Raw genomic sequence first — 18,420 nt, 5'->3', positions numbered from 1 at the left:
ACTGTTAGTACAGCCGAAACAACGACACCAGCCACAACAGCTGAGAGCACAACTGTTAGTACAACTGCAACAATGACATCAGCCACAACAACTAAGAGCAGAACTGTTAATACAGCTGAAACAACGACACCAGCAACAACAACTGAGAGCATATCTGTTAGTACAGCTGAAACAACTACACCAGCCACAGCAACTGAAAGGACAACTGTTAGTACAGCTGAAACAACTACACCAGCCACAACAACTGAGAGCACATCTGTTAGTACAGCCGAAACAACGACACCAGCCACAACAGCTGAGAGCACAACTGTTAGTACAACTGCAACAATGACATCAGCCACAACAACTAAGAGCAGAACTGTTAATACAGCTGAAACAACCACACCAGCAACAACAACTGAGAGCACATCTGTTAGTACAGCTGAAACAACTACACCAGCCACAACAACTGAGAGCACATCTGTTAGTACAGCTGAAACAACTACACCAGACACAACAGCTGAGAGCACAACTGTTAGTACAACTGAAACAACAACACCAGCCACAACAACTGAGACCACAAGTGTTAGTACAGCTGAAAGAACTACACCAGCCACAACAACTGAGAGCACAACTGTTAGTACAGCCGAAACAACTACACAAGCCACAACAACTGAGAGCACAACTGTTAGTACAGCTGAAACAACGACAACAGCCACAAAAACTGAGAGCACAACTGTTAGTACAGCTGAAACAACGACACCAGCCACAACAGCTGAGAGCACAACTGTTAGTACAACTGAAACAACAACACCAGCCACAACAACTGAGAGCACAACTATTAGTACAACTGAATCAACTACACCAGTCAAAGCAACTGAGAGCACAACTGTTAGTACAGCTGAAACAACTACACCAGCCACAACAACTGAGAGCACAACTGTTAGTACAGCCGAAACAACTACACCAGCCACAGCAACGGAAAGGACAACTGTTAGTACAGCTGAAACAACGACACCAGCCACAACAACTGAGAGCACAACTGTTAGTGCAGCTGAAACAACGACAACAGCCACAACAACTGAGAGCACAACTGTTAGTACAGCCGAAACAACTACACCAGCCACAACAACTGAGAGCACAACTGTTAGTACAGCTGAAACAATGACACCAGCCACAACAACTGAGAGCACAACTGTTAGTACAGGTGAAACAACTACACCAGCCACAACAACTGAGAGCACAACTTTTAGAACAGCTGAAACAAAGACACCAGCCACAACAACTGAGAGCACAACTGTTAGTACAGCTGAAACAACTACACCAGCCACAACAACTGAGAGCACAACTGTTATTACAACTGAAACAACGACACCAGCCACAACAGCTGAGAGCACAACTGTTAGTACAACTGAAACAATGACACCAGCCACAACAACTAAGATCAGAACTGTTAGTACAGCTGAAACAACGACACCAGCAACAACAACTGAGAGCACATCTGTTGGTAAAGCTGAAACAACTACACCAACCACAACAACTGAGAGCACAACTGTTATTACAACTGAAACAACGACACCAGCCACAACAACTGAGAGCATATCTGTTAGTACAGCTGAAACAACTACACCAGTCACAACAACTGAGAGCACAACTGTTAGTACAGCTGAAACAACTACACCAGCCACAACAACTGAGAGCACAACTGTTAGTTCAGCCAAAACAACGACACCAGCCACAACAACTGAGAGCACAACTGTTAGTACAGCTGAAACAACTACACCAGCCACAACAACTGAGACCACAACTGTTAGTACATCTGAAACAAAACCAACCACAACAACTGAGAGCACAACTGTAAGTACAGCTGAAACAAATACACCAGCCACAACAGCTGAGAGCACAACTGGTAGTACAGCTGAAACAACTACACCAGCCACAACAACTGAGAGCACAACAGTTAGTACAACTAAAACAACACCAGCTACAACAACTGAGAGCACAACTGGTAGTACAGCTGAAACAACTACACCAGCCACAACAACTGAGAGCACAACAGTTAGTACAACTGAAACAACATCAGCTACAACAACTGAGAGCACAACTGGTAGTACAGCTGAAACAACTACACCAGCCACAACAACTGAGAGCACAACAGTTAGTACAACTGAAACAACACCAGCCACAACAACTGAGAGCACAACTGTTAGTACAGCAGAAACAACTACACCATTACCAATAATAACAGAATTGTCCTCAGCCACGACAACTGAGAGCACAACTGTCAGCACAACAGTTAGTACAACTAAAACAACACCAGCTACAACAACTGAGAGTACAACTGGTAGTACAGCTGAAACAACTACACCAGCCACAACAACTGAGAGCACAACTGTTAGTACAGCTGAAACAACAACACCAGCAAGAACAACTGAGAGCACAATTATTAGTACAACTGAAACAAAAACACCAGCCACAACAACTGAGAGCACAACTGTTAGTTCAGCCGAAACAACAACACCAGCCACAACAACTGAGAGCACAACTGTTAGTTCAGCCGAAACAACAACACCAGCCACAACAATTGAGAGCTCAACTGTTAGTACAGCTGAAACAACAACACTAGCCACAACAACTGAAAGCACATCTGTTAGTTCAGCCGAAACAACAACACCAGCCACAACAACTGAGAACACAACTGTTAGTTCAGCCAAAACAACGACACCAGCCACAACAACTGAGAGCAAAACTGTTAGTTCAGCCAAAACAACGACACCAGCCACATCAACTGAGAGCACAATTGTTAGTACAGCCGAAACAACTACACCAGCCACATCAACTCAGAGCACAACTGTTAGTACAGCTGAAACAACAACACCAGCCACAACAACTGAGAGCACAACTGTTAGTACAGCTGAAACAACTACACCATTACCAATAATAACATTATTGTCCTCAGCCACGACAACTGAGAGCACAACTGTCAGCACAACAGTTAGTACAACTAAAACAACACCAGCTACAACAACTGAGAGCACAACTGGTAGTACAGCTGAAACAACTACACCAGCCACAACAACTGAGAGCACAACAGTTAGTACAACTGAAACAACACCAGCTGCAATAACTGAGAGCACAACTGTTAGTACAGCCGAAACAACGACACCAGCCACAACAACCGAGAGCACAACTGTTAGTACAGCTGAAACAACTACACCATTACCAATAATAACAGAATTGTCCTCAGCCACGACAACTGAGAGCACAACTGTCAGCACAACAGTCAGTACAACTAAAACAACACCAGCTACAACAACTGAGAGCACAACTGGTAGTACAGCTGAAACAACTACACCAGCCACAACAACTGAGAGCACAACAGTTAGTACAACTGAAACAACACCAGCTGCAATAACTGAGAGCACAACTGTTAGTACAGCTGAAACAACAAAACCAGCAAGAACAACTGAGAGCACAATTATTAGTACAACTGAAACAAAAACACCAGCCACAACAACTGAGAGCACAACTGTTAGTTCAGCCGAAACAACAACACCAGCCACAACAACTGAGAGCACAACTGTTAGTTCAGCCGAAACAACAACACCAGCCACAACAATTGAGAGCTCAACTGTTAGTACAGCTGAAACAACAACAACAGCCACAACCACTGAGAGCACATCTGTTAGTTCAGCCGAAACAACAACACCAGCCACAACAACTGAGAGCACAACTGTTAGTTCAGCCAAAACAACGACACCAGCCACAACAACTGAGAGCACAACTGTTAGTTCAGCCAAAACAACGACACCAGCCACAACAACTGAGAGCACAACTGTTAGTACAGCTGAAACAACTACACCATTACCAATAATAACAGAATTGTCCTCAGCCACGACAACTGAGAGCACAACTGTCAGCACAACAGTTAGTACAACTAAAACAACACCAGCTACAACAACTGAGAGCACAACTGGTAGTACAGCTGAAACAACAACACCAGCCACAACAACTGAGAGCACAACTGTTAGTTCAGCCAAAACAACGACACCAGCCACAACAACTGAGAGCACAACTGTTAGTTCAGCCAAAACAACGACACCAGCCACAACAACTGAGAGCACAACTGTTAGTACAGCTGAAACAACTACACCATTACCAATAATAACAGAATTGTCCTCAGCCACGACAACTGAGAGCACAACTGTCAGCACAACAGTTAGTACAACTAAAACAACACCAGCTACAACAACTGAGAGCACAACTGGTAGTACAGCTGAAACAACTACACCAGCCACAACAACTGAGAGCACAACAGTTAGTACAACTGAAACAACACCAGCTGCAATAACTGAGAGCACAACTGTTAGTACAGCTGAAACAACAACACCAGCAAGAACAACTGAGAGCACAATTATTAGTACAACTGAAACAAAAACACCAGCCACAACAACTGAGAGCACAACTGTTAGTTCAGCCGAAACAACAACACCAGCCACAACAACTGAGAGCACAACTGTTAGTTCAGCCGAAACAACAACACCAGCCACAACAACTGAGAGCTCAACTGTTAGTACAGCTGAAACAACAACACCAGCCACAACAACTGAGAGCACATCTGTTAGTTCAGCCGAAACAACAAAACCAGCCACAACAACTGAGAGCACAACTGTTAGTTCAGCCAAAACAACGACACCAGCCACAACAACTGAGAGCACAACTGTTAGTTCAGCCAAAACAACGACACCAGCCACAACAACTGAGAGCACAACTGTTAGTACAGCTGAAACAACTACACCATTACCAATAATAACAGAATTGTCCTCAGCCACGACAACTGAGAGCACAACTGTCAGCACAACAGTTAGTACAACTAAAACAACACCAGCTACAACAACTGAGAGCACAACTGGTAGTACAGCTGAAACAACAACACCAGCCACAACAACTGAGAGCACAACTGTTAGTTCAGCCAAAACAACGACACCAGCCACAACAACTGAGAGCACAACTGTTAGTTCAGCCGAAACAACAACACCAGCCTCAACAACTGAGAGCACAACTGTTAGTACAGCCGAAACATCGACACCAGCCACAACAACTGAGAGCACAACTGTTAGTTCAGCCGAAACAACGACACCAGCCACAACAACTGTTAGTACAACTGTTAGTACAGCTGAAACAACTACACCAGCCACAACAACTGAGAGCACAACTGTTAGTACAACTGAAACAACAACAACAGCCACAACAACTGAGAGCACAACTGTTAGTACAGCTGAAACAACTATTCCAGCCACATCAACTGACATCACAACTATTAGTACAACTGAAACAACTACACCAGCCACAACAACTGAGACCACAACTGTTAGTACATCTGAAACAAAACCAACCACAACAACTGAGAGCACAACTGTAAGTACAGCTGAAACAAATACACCAGCCACAACAGCTGAGAGCACAACTGTTAGTACAACTGATACAACTACACCAGCCACAACAACTGAGAGCACAACTGTTAGTACAGCTGAAACAACTACACCATTACCAATAATAACAGAATTGTCCTCAGCCACGACAACTGAGAGCACAACTGTCAGCACAACAGTCAGTACAACTAAAACAACACCAGCTACAACAACTGAGAGCACAACTGTTAGTACAGCTGAAACAACTACACCAGCCACAACAACTGAGAGCACAACAGTTAGTACAACTGAAACAACACCAGCTGCAATAACTGAGAGCACAACTGTTAGTACAGCTGAAACAACAACACCAGCAAGAACAACTGAGAGCACAATTATTAGTACAACTGAAACAAAAACACCAGCCACAACAACTGAGAGCACAACTGTTAGTTCAGCCGAAACAACAACACCAGCCACAACAACTGAGAGCACAACTGTTAGTTCAGCCGAAACAACAACACCAGCCACAACAATTGAGAGCTCAACTGTTAGTACAGCTGAAACAACAACACCAGCCACAACCACTGAGAGCACATCTGTTAGTTCAGCCGAAACAACAACACCAGCCACAACAACTGAGAGCACAACTGTTAGTTCAGCCAAAACAAAGACACCAGCCACAACAACTGAGAGCACAACTGTTAGTTCAGCCAAAACAACGACACCAGCCACAACAACTGAGAGCACAACTGTTAGTACAGCTGAAACAACTACACCATTACCAATAATAACAGAATTGTCCTCAGCCACGACAACTGAGAGCACAACTGTCAGCACAACAGTTAGTACAACTAAAACAACACCAGCTACAACAACTGAGAGCACAACTGGTAGTACAGCTGAAACAACAACACCAGCCACAACAACTGAGAGCACAACTGTTAGTTCAGCCAAAACAACGACACCAGCCACAACAACTGAGAGCACAACTGTTAGTTCAGCCAAAACAACGACACCAGCCACAACAACTGAGAGCACAACTGTTAGTACAGCTGAAACAACTACACCATTACCAATAATAACAGAATTGTCCTCAGCCACGACAACTGAGAGCACAACTGTCAGCACAACAGTTAGTACAACTAAAACAACACCAGCTACAACAACTGAGAGCACAACTGGTAGTACAGCTGAAACAACTACACCAGCCACAACAACTGAGAGCACAACAGTTAGTACAACTGAAACAACACCAGCTGCAATAACTGAGAGCACAACTGTTAGTACAGCTGAAACAACAACACCAGCAAGAACAACTGAGAGCACAATTATTAGTACAACTGAAACAAAAACACCAGCCACAACAACTGAGAGCACAACTGTTAGTTCAGCCGAAACAACAACACCAGCCACAACAACTGAGAGCACAACTGTTAGTTCAGCCGAAACAACAACACCAGCCACAACAACTGAGAGCTCAACTGTTAGTACAGCTGAAACAACAACACCAGCCACAACAACTGAGAGCACATCTGTTAGTTCAGCCGAAACAACAACACCAGCCACAACAACTGAGAGCACAACTGTTAGTTCAGCCAAAACAACGACACCAGCCACAACAACTGAGAGCACAACTGTTAGTTCAGCCAAAACAACGACACCAGCCACAACAACTGAGAGCACAACTGTTAGTACAGCTGAAACAACTACACCATTACCAATAATAACAGAATTGTCCTCAGCCACGACAACTGAGAGCACAACTGTCAGCACAACAGTTAGTACAACTAAAACAACACCAGCTACAACAACTGTGAGCACAACTGGTAGTACAGCTGAAACAACAACACCAGCCACAACAACTGAGAGCACAACTGTTAGTTCAGCCAAAACAACGACACCAGCCACAACAACTGAGAGCACAACTGTTAGTTCAGCCGAAACAACAACACCAGCCTCAACAACTGAGAGCACAACTGTTAGTACAGCCGAAACATCGACACCAGCCACAACAACTGAGAGCACAACTGTTAGATCAGCCGAAACAACGACACCAGCCACAACAACTGTTAGTACAACTGTTAGTACAGCTGAAACAACTACACCAGCCACAACAACTGAGAGCACAACTGTTAGTACAGCTGAAACAACTATTCCAGCCACATCAACTGACATCACAACTATTAGTACAACTGAAACAACTACACCAGCCACAACAACTGAGACCACAACTGTTAGTACATCTGAAACAAAACCAACCACAACAACTGAGAGCACAACTGTAAGTACAGCTGAAACAACTACACCAGCCACAACAACTGAGAGCACAACTGTTAGTACAGCTGAAACAACTACACCAGCCACAACAACTGAGAGCACAACAGTTAGTACAGCTGAAACAACTACACCAGCCACAGCAACTGAGAGCACAACTTTTAGTACAGCTGAAACAACAACACCAGCAACAACAACTGAGAGCAGAATTATAAGTACACTTCAATCAACTACACCAGCCACAACAACAACTCTTGCTGTAGTACAAATAAAGCTGGTGTTCCTGTCTAAAGATGAATTTACAGATGACCTCAGTGATTCAAAGTCTCCTGCCTTTAACAACAGGGCTCAGCTTGTTCAGCAATATGTGAGTGAAAACCCACATACTCTGTTCACTATATAATCCTTAAGTGAATAAACAGCAATTATATTTAATTACAAACATTAGATGTTTATCATGCATAGCCTATTCATAAGTGTTTATTGTAACTGTCTGTAATTTGTTACAGCTTAAAGCTATCTACAATAAATATCCCTCCTTCCTAAGAGTCTCAGTCCTACGATTCAGGTAAATACTTTACATTGTAAAGCTGCTTATTTTTATGTCTGTGTGCTTATTTTATATGCACTGCCAATAGCATGATATTAATACATCAGGTGGGGATATTAAGAAAGGTTTTCAAATGACAGTGTTTCAAAAAAATTTATTCCAGGAAGGGGTCAGTCAACACCACAACAGAACTCACTTTCAACACCACACAGGATGTGCCGTCAAATCGAGAAATTGCCTATACATTATTGGGTGACACAGCAACTCTTAATGCCCTGAACATAACTTCTAATTCAGTTGAAGTTAATGGTACAGGTAGGTCTGGAAACACAAAAGCCAAATCTCTCTTCTCTCTCTCTCTCTCTCTCTCTCTCTCTCTCTCTCTCTCTCTCTCTCTCTCTATCTCTCTATTCTCTCTCTCTCTCTCTCTCTCTCTCTCTCTCTCCTCTCTCTCTCTCTCTCTCTCTCTCTCTTTGTGTACAGTTAAAACAAAGTGTTAAAATAAAGATAGTTTTAGCTAAACTTAAAATTGGTTTGATAACTAATAATGATTTACACAAGTATTCTAAAAAAAAAAATCAATCTTCATACAATTTATTTCTTTTGTCAGTGCTGTCACGAGTTCCATCTAAACTGTCAATTATTTTCTTGTATCAGTCTATTCAATGGAAACGTCCTCTACTACTGAACCAACAACAGAATACTCAACAGCCACAACAACTATTGATTTATCATCCATCACTAGAGCAGCAGATACTACAACAGAGTCACCAACAACATTGACTACGGAATTTGAGAGCACAACTGTTAGTACAACGGAAACAACAACACCAGCCACAAGTGAATCATCATTAGCCACAACTCCTACTGAAAGATCCACCACTAGTGTAACAGAAACATCTACAACAATAAAACCCTCTTCAATTGCTTCAACTTTTGCTGAAAACTCCACCACTTCCACCAGCAGTGGAGCAGTTACCACATCAGTGCAACCAACAGCTTCTTCATTAAACTTGACGACTCTCTCCTCAACAGCCTTTAAAAATACAACTCTTAGTACAGCCAAAATGTCTACAAGACCAACAACAGCATTCTCAGCATTCATAACAAATATCACAAGTACAGCAAATAACACAAGACCAAAAACAACAACTTCTGTTTTTACTTCATTGACTCCCTCTTCAACTACCTTTAACACGACTGGAAGTACAACTAGAACATCAACAAACTCATTTGCCTCAACCACTAATACAACCAATGCCTCAACCACTATCACAACTGCCTCAATCACTAACACAACAACAACAACAACAAGACCCTTGGCATTTTCCGCAACTAAAGTGGTTACAATTGCAGCTACAAAATTCATACCCGTGTATATAACAGATCTGGTTTTCCGCTCTTTGGACACATTTATTCTTGGACTCGACGATTCAAACTCTCAGGTCTTCAAGGATAGGGCTCTGCTTGTCATTACACAGGTGAGTTAAAATTAACATGAAAACTAGAAAATATCTTGACTGTACTTAAGAGAACAGGCAACAGATATTTTAGACCAAATCTAAGAGTTTGTTAGGGTATTGTTATTGTTTAAATTGATTAGTTTACCATAAATAAATGACATGCCTTTTTATTTATAATATGCCTCTGGAAATCAAAATTTATCATAAACTGTTGTTTCACAAACAAACAAACAAACAAAAAATTAAAAAAAAAAGTTATTTCTGATTGTGGTTGTGACTGCCTGTGTGTTACAGCTTGAACCAATCTACAGAAAAAAATATCCTTCCTTCATCAGAGTGATTATCATAAGATTCAGGTAAAAGTGAAATAATGCAACACTGCTTTTTATGTGCGCTGTGTGTGGTGGTGTTCTTGAAAAAAACTAAACAAGAGAATGTATACATTACTTATTATATAATGGTAATATACTCATATTAAGGAATCCTACCATATATAATATTCTTCTATACTGTATATTCCAGCCCAGGGTCAATCATCACAACAACACAACTGCTTTTCAACTCCACGGGAACTGTCCCATCAGTTCAAGAGATTTTAGACACCCTTCTGACAGCAGTGGTAGAAGGAGGTGTCGATCCACTGAACATAATTCCTGGATCAATTTCAGTCAATGGTTCAGGTAAGTTTCCATTTTAAAACATATCTTGGACATTTGGAAGGCCTCAGAAACTGTCTTGCACTTTTGCTCCATAGAATAGTCTTACGGATATAAGAATTTGACACACAAAACATACAGTACATTTGGACTGGAATTAAATAAAAAAAGGTCCAAAGACCTTATATTCTGTTGATCTAATTTGTTCATCTTTTTCTTACAGTTATTGCTACAACTGTAGCTACTTCAACTACAGCTTCAAGTGGATTAAAGATTGAATCCAGTCTGCTCTGGACAACATGGCTCATTATTATGGCAAAAGTATTAAGACTTTTTCTATAGATCCTTTAACAATGAATCAACTAAGGATGTGATTTCAGCAAAGCTTTGTATGTTTATTGTGCATTATATACTGTTGCAGCTCACTCTTAAAATATATATTATATTGCAATAATAATAGATGGCATATGCTTGATATAAATTGCATTGATTTTCAAGGGCACAATTTGTAAAGAGAAAAATTATTATATATTAATCAGAGGCTGTTGAAATATTTTTCCTTACAGTATTTTCACATGTAATGCTTTTGTTCAGCTCACTGCAGGTTAAAGACACTTTAGTTCTCTTTTGTCTAGTATAAGTGTCACAGTGTCTGGTTTGCGTTCCCTGGGTTTTCTAGAGGTTAATTCCCTGATCGTCACATTTCCTCATGTACTACATTTCCCATCATCCTGTTCTGTCACTCATCACTGATCATTACACACAGCTGTTCCCACTCACATTGTTTGCATTGGTCTATTTATACCCTGTCTGTTTCTGTGTTAGTTGTCGAGTCCTTGCTTAATGTCTGTTTGCACTTCGGAGTTTCTTGTCTGGTTTGTTTCTTGTTTTGGACTGCTTTATATGATTTTGAACCTTTGCCTGGCTGACTATGGATTTGGATTACCCCAATAAACTACTGCACTTGGACCTAACCTTTTGTGTGTGAGTCGTGACAGAAGGACTCGACCATGAATGGATCCAGCAGCACGGGGCCCAAATCTTTATTTTATTATTTTGCCATGGCGGCCCGGAGGACTGAGGAGATCATGGCCGGCCGGTTCGTGCAAGAGGCGGTACATTCTCCCGAGCCCCCTTCCATTGGACCGTCTTTTGAAGGAACCCGTCTGGCTAGGTTTTCTGGAACCCGTGGAGGTCGCAGGAGAGGAGGTGCTAGAGGTGAGCGCCGGTACCACTCTCCGCTTCGGTCCCTCCTCGACCCTGGGCTGGTGATGTCCAGCCCAGAGATCCATCCGCCGCTGAGTCCGTCAAGCCCAGAGCCTGCACATCGCCATCAGAAATGGTGGAGAACGGGGAAGACCTCCAGCCCCCCCAAGAACCCGGAGGTCGTGCCCGAGCAGCCCGCTGTTTTCCTGGAGTTCGTGCCTGAGCAGCCCGCTGTATTCCCAGAGGACCCGACTTCCAGCCCAGAGCCTTCACCGCTGGTCCCGTCCAGCCCAGCGCCCTCTCGCTCTCGGAGACGGAGGAGGAAGAGGACTTCCTGTGTCCCACAATGGCCGGAGGTCCTTCCTGAGCCTCCAGTCAGCCCAGAGGCCGTCTCCATACTCCTTGCCCTGCCGGCGCCACCCAAGCTCCTGGCCCTGCCGGCGCCGCCCAAGCTCCTGGCCCTGCCGGCGCCGCCCAAGCTCCTGGCCCTGCCGGCGCCGCCCAAGCTCCTGGCCCTGCCGGCGCCGCCCAAGCTCCTGGCCCTGCCGGCGCCGCCCAAGCTCCTGGCCCTGCCGGCGCCGCCCAAGCTCCTTGCCCTGCCTGCACCACCCATTCCAACCATCAAGGCCAATACTGCCCAGCCTGAGCCGGTGTCTGTTCCTGTGCCTGAGCCGGTGTCTGTTCCTGAGCCAGGGTCTGTTCCTGTTCCACCGCCCTGGCCGCCCGAAGGGAATTCACCGCCCTGGCCGCCCGAAGGGACTTCACCGCCCTGGCCGCCCGAAGGGTCTTCACCGCCCTGGCCGCCCGAAGGGTCTTCACCGCCCTGGCCGCCCGAAGGGTCTTCACCGCCCTGGCCGCCCGAAGGGTCTTCACCGCCCTGGCCGCCCGAAGGGTCTTCACCGCCCTGGCCGCCCGAAGGGTCTTCACCGCCCTGGCCGCCCGAAGGGTCTTCACCGCCCTGGCCGCCCGAAGGACTGTCGCCTGCTTCGCCCTGACCGCCCGAAGGACTGTTGTATTCTTCGCCCTGGCCGCCCGTTGGACTGTCTGCTTCGCCCTGGCCGCACGAGGGACTGTCTGCTTCGCCCTGGCCGCCCAATGGACTGTCTGCTTCGCCCTGGCCGCCCGATGGACTCTCTGTTTCGCCCTGGCCGCCGGCTAAGCCGTCACCCCTTGTTCCTGTTCCCCTTCATGGACCTGGCCCCCCATCCCTCCCCCTGGTCCTCCACCATTCCACCTCCCTCCTGGACTTTTGTTTTGTTTTTTAGTGATGTCTTGTAGCGTCTGGTAGCCGCTCCGTAGAGGGGGAGTTATGTCACAGTGTCTGGTTTGCGTTCCCTGGGTTTTCTAGAGGTTAATTCCCTGATCGTCACATTTCCTCATGTACTACATTTCCCATCATCCTGTTCTGTCACTCATCACTGATCATTACACACAGCTGTTCCCACTCACATTGTTTGCATTGGTCTATTTATACCCTGTCTGTTTCTGTGTTAGTTGTCGAGTCCTTGCTTAATGTCTGTTTGCACTTCGGAGTTTCTTGTCTGGTTTGTTTCTTGTTTTGGACTGCTTTATATGATTTTGAACCTTTGCCTGGCTGACTATGGATTTGGATTACCCCAATAAACTACTGCACTTGGACCTAACCTTTTGTGTGTGAGTCGTGACAATAAGACATTGAAAGATTTTATCATTTCTTTTAATAATCAAACAAACATATTTATTGAGTTCATATAATCCAAAATTGTTTTATATGAAACGAGAGAGATGAAAATCAAGAGATCAGAAACAATATGAAACATTTTTTTAATGTATTTGTTTACATCTAAATAAATGCATGTATATATATATATATATCTACAATGAACTTATAATATATGTTTATTTAAAAATAATAATGAAAAGTATGAATATTTATTTAAAATGTACAAGGTTTAATGTTAATTTAAATAAAGTCTTGATGCAACTTTAACCTGTGCAAAATTTCTTCCATTTCAAATGGAATCTCTCCGGGCTCTTTATAGCTTGATTGAAAATAATGAAAAACTAAAAATTAAGGACTTTATAGCAACATGTCAAGTACTGAAGACATATTTGGTATTGATGTGTTTAATTGATAAAAGGATTTTTTAACGTAAGACACAGCGCAGTGGTCCACATAATATTATGTAACTTACTTTACTTAACAATAGCCAATTAAACCACCTTACAAGCAATTTTATTGATTTATATTTTATAGAAATTCTATAGCCATAGTGGGTAAATGACTGGGAAAAGTAATGAAAGTGTCTTTAAACAAAAACAAAAACTGTCTTTAAAAAGTGTATTTTGCATATTGCAAACAATGAAAAGCATTTAAAAAAAAGAAACTATGTTGTATACTCACAAATACTCTCATATGATCCATTTTCATCAACAACAACACAATAATTAAGAGAAGCAGATCCATATCCTGCCAAATTTAAATCGGCTCTCAGTAAAATTAAATGCTAGTTTTTTTATTTTTTTTATTTATTATACTTAATAGATATATTAAGCTAACATGAAACACTGTACTGTAGTGACTTATTTTTGTATACCGTCTCTACTAGGTATTATCATACTGTGACCTGACCTTATCCTAGGCAGGACTTGGCTTGGTTGCATTGAACCACTGACTTGACCAGTCTTGCTTGCTTGTTTGCATTACAGACACCTAAGGATTTGTGACTTGTTTGTTATTAGTGATATGCAAATTACTCTCAGCTATGGTATGCAATGGTGCAATCTTATAAATTTGTAATCTGAAGATCTTTTAATTGCCATTAAGCTTGTTTCTTAACAGAGAGCATACGGTTAGCACCTATTTTACTTTATTTATTATTTATCTACGTTACATTTGCAGTAATATAACCTGTGACCTGCTCTTCTACAGAAGGTGATGTTTTTATAAGTACATATTAACAATTCATAGACCCACTTTATGTGTGCATTCTGAGATGACTGGATATTTTATGTTCTCTATGTCTCTTTGTTGTTTGTTTTCGTTCACTCATTTGAATGCATACAGAAGACTCATCTTACTTAACAGTTTCGCTTAAAAAAAAAAAAAGAAACTTTGTGTACGTCATAATATTTTTTGTTTTGGAAAAGACTGAAATAAAGACTAACTATAACATTAAAACAGACATACATTAATCTTTAAGGCTTTAAAAGCTTAAAATTACAAAGCATTTCTTTCATTATCAGTCTTATTTTTGAAACGAGCGAGTTTTGGGTCACTGCCTGAGTTCCTTAAAATGATTCACACAATAAAACGCCCATTTTCAGAATGTCAGCATGAAAGGAATGTCACATGCTCACATTCTTTGCTTTTGAATAACATTGCACAACCTTCAATGTTCACAACAGATAGTTCTAGAATCCTTTTATCTTTATGTGAAGACAGGTTCCTTTTGAATGTGGCTTCAATGTGATAATGCATAACTCACTCTTTAACTGATAAGCAACAGTGTTGAATGACATAATCATTGACACAAACCTGGACATGCTAATTTTGATGGAAACCTGGCAGGTGCCTAATGATCTTTTCAAGTTGAACCTTTTAACACCACGCGGTCCATCTATTTCTCTCAATCATGTCTTCACCGTAGACTTGGAGGGTTGGCTGTAGTTTGCCGTGAGACTATTAAAATATCCAAGATCGAGTTTCATGATGTTGCAGCATTTGAATAATGACTGCACTGAAAATGACTGCCCAAACGTCACTGGCTGAAATCTTAATTTATAACGACCTCCAAATTTCCCCTCTGACTTTTCTGAGATTAGTGAGTTACTTACTCTTGTCTGTGGTAGCCATTCACCTGTTATTTTGCTTGGTGATTTTAATATACATGAAAACACTGACTGCACAATGCAAAGAATTGATGTCTGTGCTGGACTGTTTCAACTTAACTCAACACTTTTGCTACTCACTCCAGGGGTCATATACTGGATCTTATATGTACATCTGGCTTATACAATATTCTTGTTAGTGACTCTGATTTTGCTTTCTCAGATCACAAACTCATAAACTTCAGTTTTAGTTTTCCAATATCTACTGTATATCACCACTGAAGAAAATGCTCACATATCGTAAAATAAATTCTGTGAATCCATCTTCTTTCTCTGTTTCAATAAGGGCTTCAACCTTGTCAGAATGTTTACCATCTAACGGTCCGTCAGAAATCTGCTGTATTTACAATAATACTTTTTCTCAAATACTTGAGAGGCATGCTCCTGTTAAAACTAAACTGGTTCCACTCGTGCCTCACCCTGGTTCACTCCTGAACTTCAAACGATGAAAACTGATGGTCGCCGCCTAGAAAACTGGACTCATTGTGCAATCTCTGGCTTTTAAAGAACATTTGCTCAACTACCGTACAGCCCTCAACGATGCAAGATCCTCTTATTTCTCCTCTACTATTAGGAATTCCACGTGCAGGCCCAAATCACTCTTTGCTATGGTTAACAAACTCACTAATCCACCATAACATGTTATTTTGGGCTCTGGGGTGCTTGTGAATAGCTTTTCCCAATTCTTTTCAGACAAATTTAAGTCATCATCTGAATTACTGAATCTGAATCCATCACCAAAGACACCCCTCATACAAATGACTCAAATGTTCATTTGATGTTGTCTTATTCAGCTCACTCAACAAACGCTCTCTCTGCTTTAACTCTGATTACTCATGTTCCCATAACAGCATGTAGTGTTGAGCAGTGTTCATTTCATCTGGGCAAACCCATGTGAGGCCTACATGGAAACTGAGGACAAAACTGTCTGGGTCCCAGTTAGATAGCCCAGGTCAAACCCATTTGGGCCCCACATGGCTGTGCTGGCTGGGAAGTGATCTAATTATGAAGTCTAATTCCACATCCTGCCGGCTCGATCCTACAACTATTGTTTTGCTTAAGATGTGTGTCCTCGAGGTTGCACCCTTCATAATACATATCATAAACTGTAGTTTGGCTTCCGCCATTGTCCCAGCAGAATTAAAAATGGCTGCGGTGACCCCCATTCTTAAAAAAACAGGCCTTGATTATCTTAACATGTAGTACAATTACAGGCCAATATCTAATTTAACATTCTTAAGCAAAATCCTTGACAAGGTTTTGGCTTTGCAATTGCGATCCTATTTAGATGTTAATGGTCTTTTTGAACCTTTTCAGTAGCACTGAAACTGCTCTTCTGCGGGTGGTTAACGACATTCTTTTGTCCGTGGATTCAGGGTTAATAAACATCTTGATGCTTCTCGATCTAAGCGCTGCATTTGACAAAGTCTGCCATGAAATACTCATCTCTTACCTTTCTGATATCGGCATCACTGGTTCCGCTCTTTCCTGGCTCATTTCTTACATCAGCGACAGAAAGAACTATATCACTTTACAAGGTCATAGATCTGCCACTGATTCGCTTACACAGGGTGTTCCTCAAGGTTCAGTTCTTGGCCCACTATTGTTCAATATCTATATATATATACTTGGTGACAGCATACGCAGGCATGGACTTCAATTTAATTGATATGCTGATGACATTCAAATTGATCTTACCACCAGCTCCAATAAGCCATCCCTGCCTGACCCACTCACTGCATGTATCAGGGACATCAAGCACTGAATTTCCTCAAATTAAATAATAAAAAAAACGGAGATATTGGTGATTGGCTCTGCTGCCTCAGTCAAAAGGATGGACCTGTCCTTTGATATTGATGAAGTTCATGTTAAGCCTTCGTCATCTATTTGTTACCTTGGTGTCTTAAAGCTACAATATGTAATTGTTTTCACCGTTAGGGGTCGCTAACCTCTAACAATAACAAATAATAGGTTGATGACGCATAATTCAAGCGGAATTATGGAACTTGTCATCAAGCTAATGGATCTAATAATGTTTATGGATGAGTGAATACATTGATGTTTTTAACATGACTGTGGTATGAAGCAGGGAACGATTGCTAATAAAAGACAGATATCAGCAACAATTTCATTCTACCGAACTACCCATAAGTGCTGTATTAATACTCACACAGGTCAGTTTATAAGATGAATGAAACTTGTGAGGTAACGCAGCGCTGTTTCACTTGGTCTACACTATCACACTAAACTGCATTTGAGTGTGTTGAAAGTTAGAATATTATTCTATGTGTTAGTTTGTTGGCTGTATGAGACTAGCAGTAAGCTAGATCAACATTAGAATAAAATATACCTCGTATTCTAACATTTCATAATGTTGAACACTTCCCATAAATCCTGATGTACTTTGTACATCATAAGAAGGATGGCGTCTACGCTAATATTAGTCTCTCTGTTTATCCCGAGGTTTACCGCAAACCGCCGGATCCAGGCCATATCCAGATCTGATGAAGGACCATCGCATGGACACTACGACAACGTATCCCTGAAGTGCCAGCCTCATCAACACTGTGAAGGCCTCATGGACACCTCAACAAACTCGTCTCCATACCGGCGTAGGGTGACCAGAAGTCCCGAAATCTAAGCTGTTGGCCCGAATCCCGAATCCGGCCCTGATTGTCCCGAAAATTATATTAAAGCAAAATCTTGAGTAGCCTAGTTATTGTCTGCTAAAACATTAAAAACTGTCCGTGGAGGTTGAGTCGTGAAGAGAGCGCAAGTTGCAGCAGCCGCAAGCTCAATGAATGAATGGCAGCCAGTCGTAAAGGACTGATTGATTTGTCGCAACAAAAAAAAAATACTTCGGCAATGAATAGAGACAGAACGTATTTATTTAAAAGCTGCTGTGTGACAAGGTCACGGCAAACAAGCTAAATAACCCAGAAATACATTTTTATAAGCTGTCGTCCCCAAAAAACTGTTTGTTTCTGGCCATAAAAGTGGATCAATTG

The 18,420-nt window shown here is 42.1% G+C and overlaps 1 protein-coding gene across 1 annotated transcript in view; it reads left to right on the top strand.

Moving 5' to 3' along the window:
* The window catches only part of LOC143753989 (uncharacterized), a 59,301-nt gene extending 46,116 nt beyond the window's left edge, over positions 1-13,185 (top strand). The window contains exons 20-29 of the mRNA XM_077246928.1: positions 2,114-2,314; positions 2,402-2,836; positions 2,939-3,022; positions 3,338-8,034; positions 8,177-8,235; positions 8,381-8,532; positions 8,875-9,698; positions 9,975-10,036; positions 10,203-10,360; positions 10,560-13,185. Coding sequence (XP_077103043.1) covers positions 2,114-2,314; positions 2,402-2,836; positions 2,939-3,022; positions 3,338-8,034; positions 8,177-8,235; positions 8,381-8,532; positions 8,875-9,698; positions 9,975-10,036; positions 10,203-10,360; positions 10,560-10,678 — 6,791 coding nt within the window. The 3' untranslated portion in view covers positions 10,679-13,185. The remainder of the gene's footprint in view (positions 1-2,113; positions 2,315-2,401; positions 2,837-2,938; positions 3,023-3,337; positions 8,035-8,176; positions 8,236-8,380; positions 8,533-8,874; positions 9,699-9,974; positions 10,037-10,202; positions 10,361-10,559) is intronic.
* Positions 13,186-18,420: the final 5,235 nt, after the last annotated feature.

The sequence above is a fragment of the Siphateles boraxobius genome, unplaced genomic scaffold (assembly GCF_051911475.1).
Source record: "Siphateles boraxobius isolate OS27281-9 unplaced genomic scaffold, OSU_SipBor_1 29, whole genome shotgun sequence".
NCBI classification, from domain to species: domain Eukaryota; kingdom Metazoa; phylum Chordata; class Actinopteri; order Cypriniformes; family Leuciscidae; genus Siphateles; species Siphateles boraxobius.
Note: the sequence above shows the minus strand (reverse complement) of the source record. Positions and strands in the feature narration are given on the sequence as shown.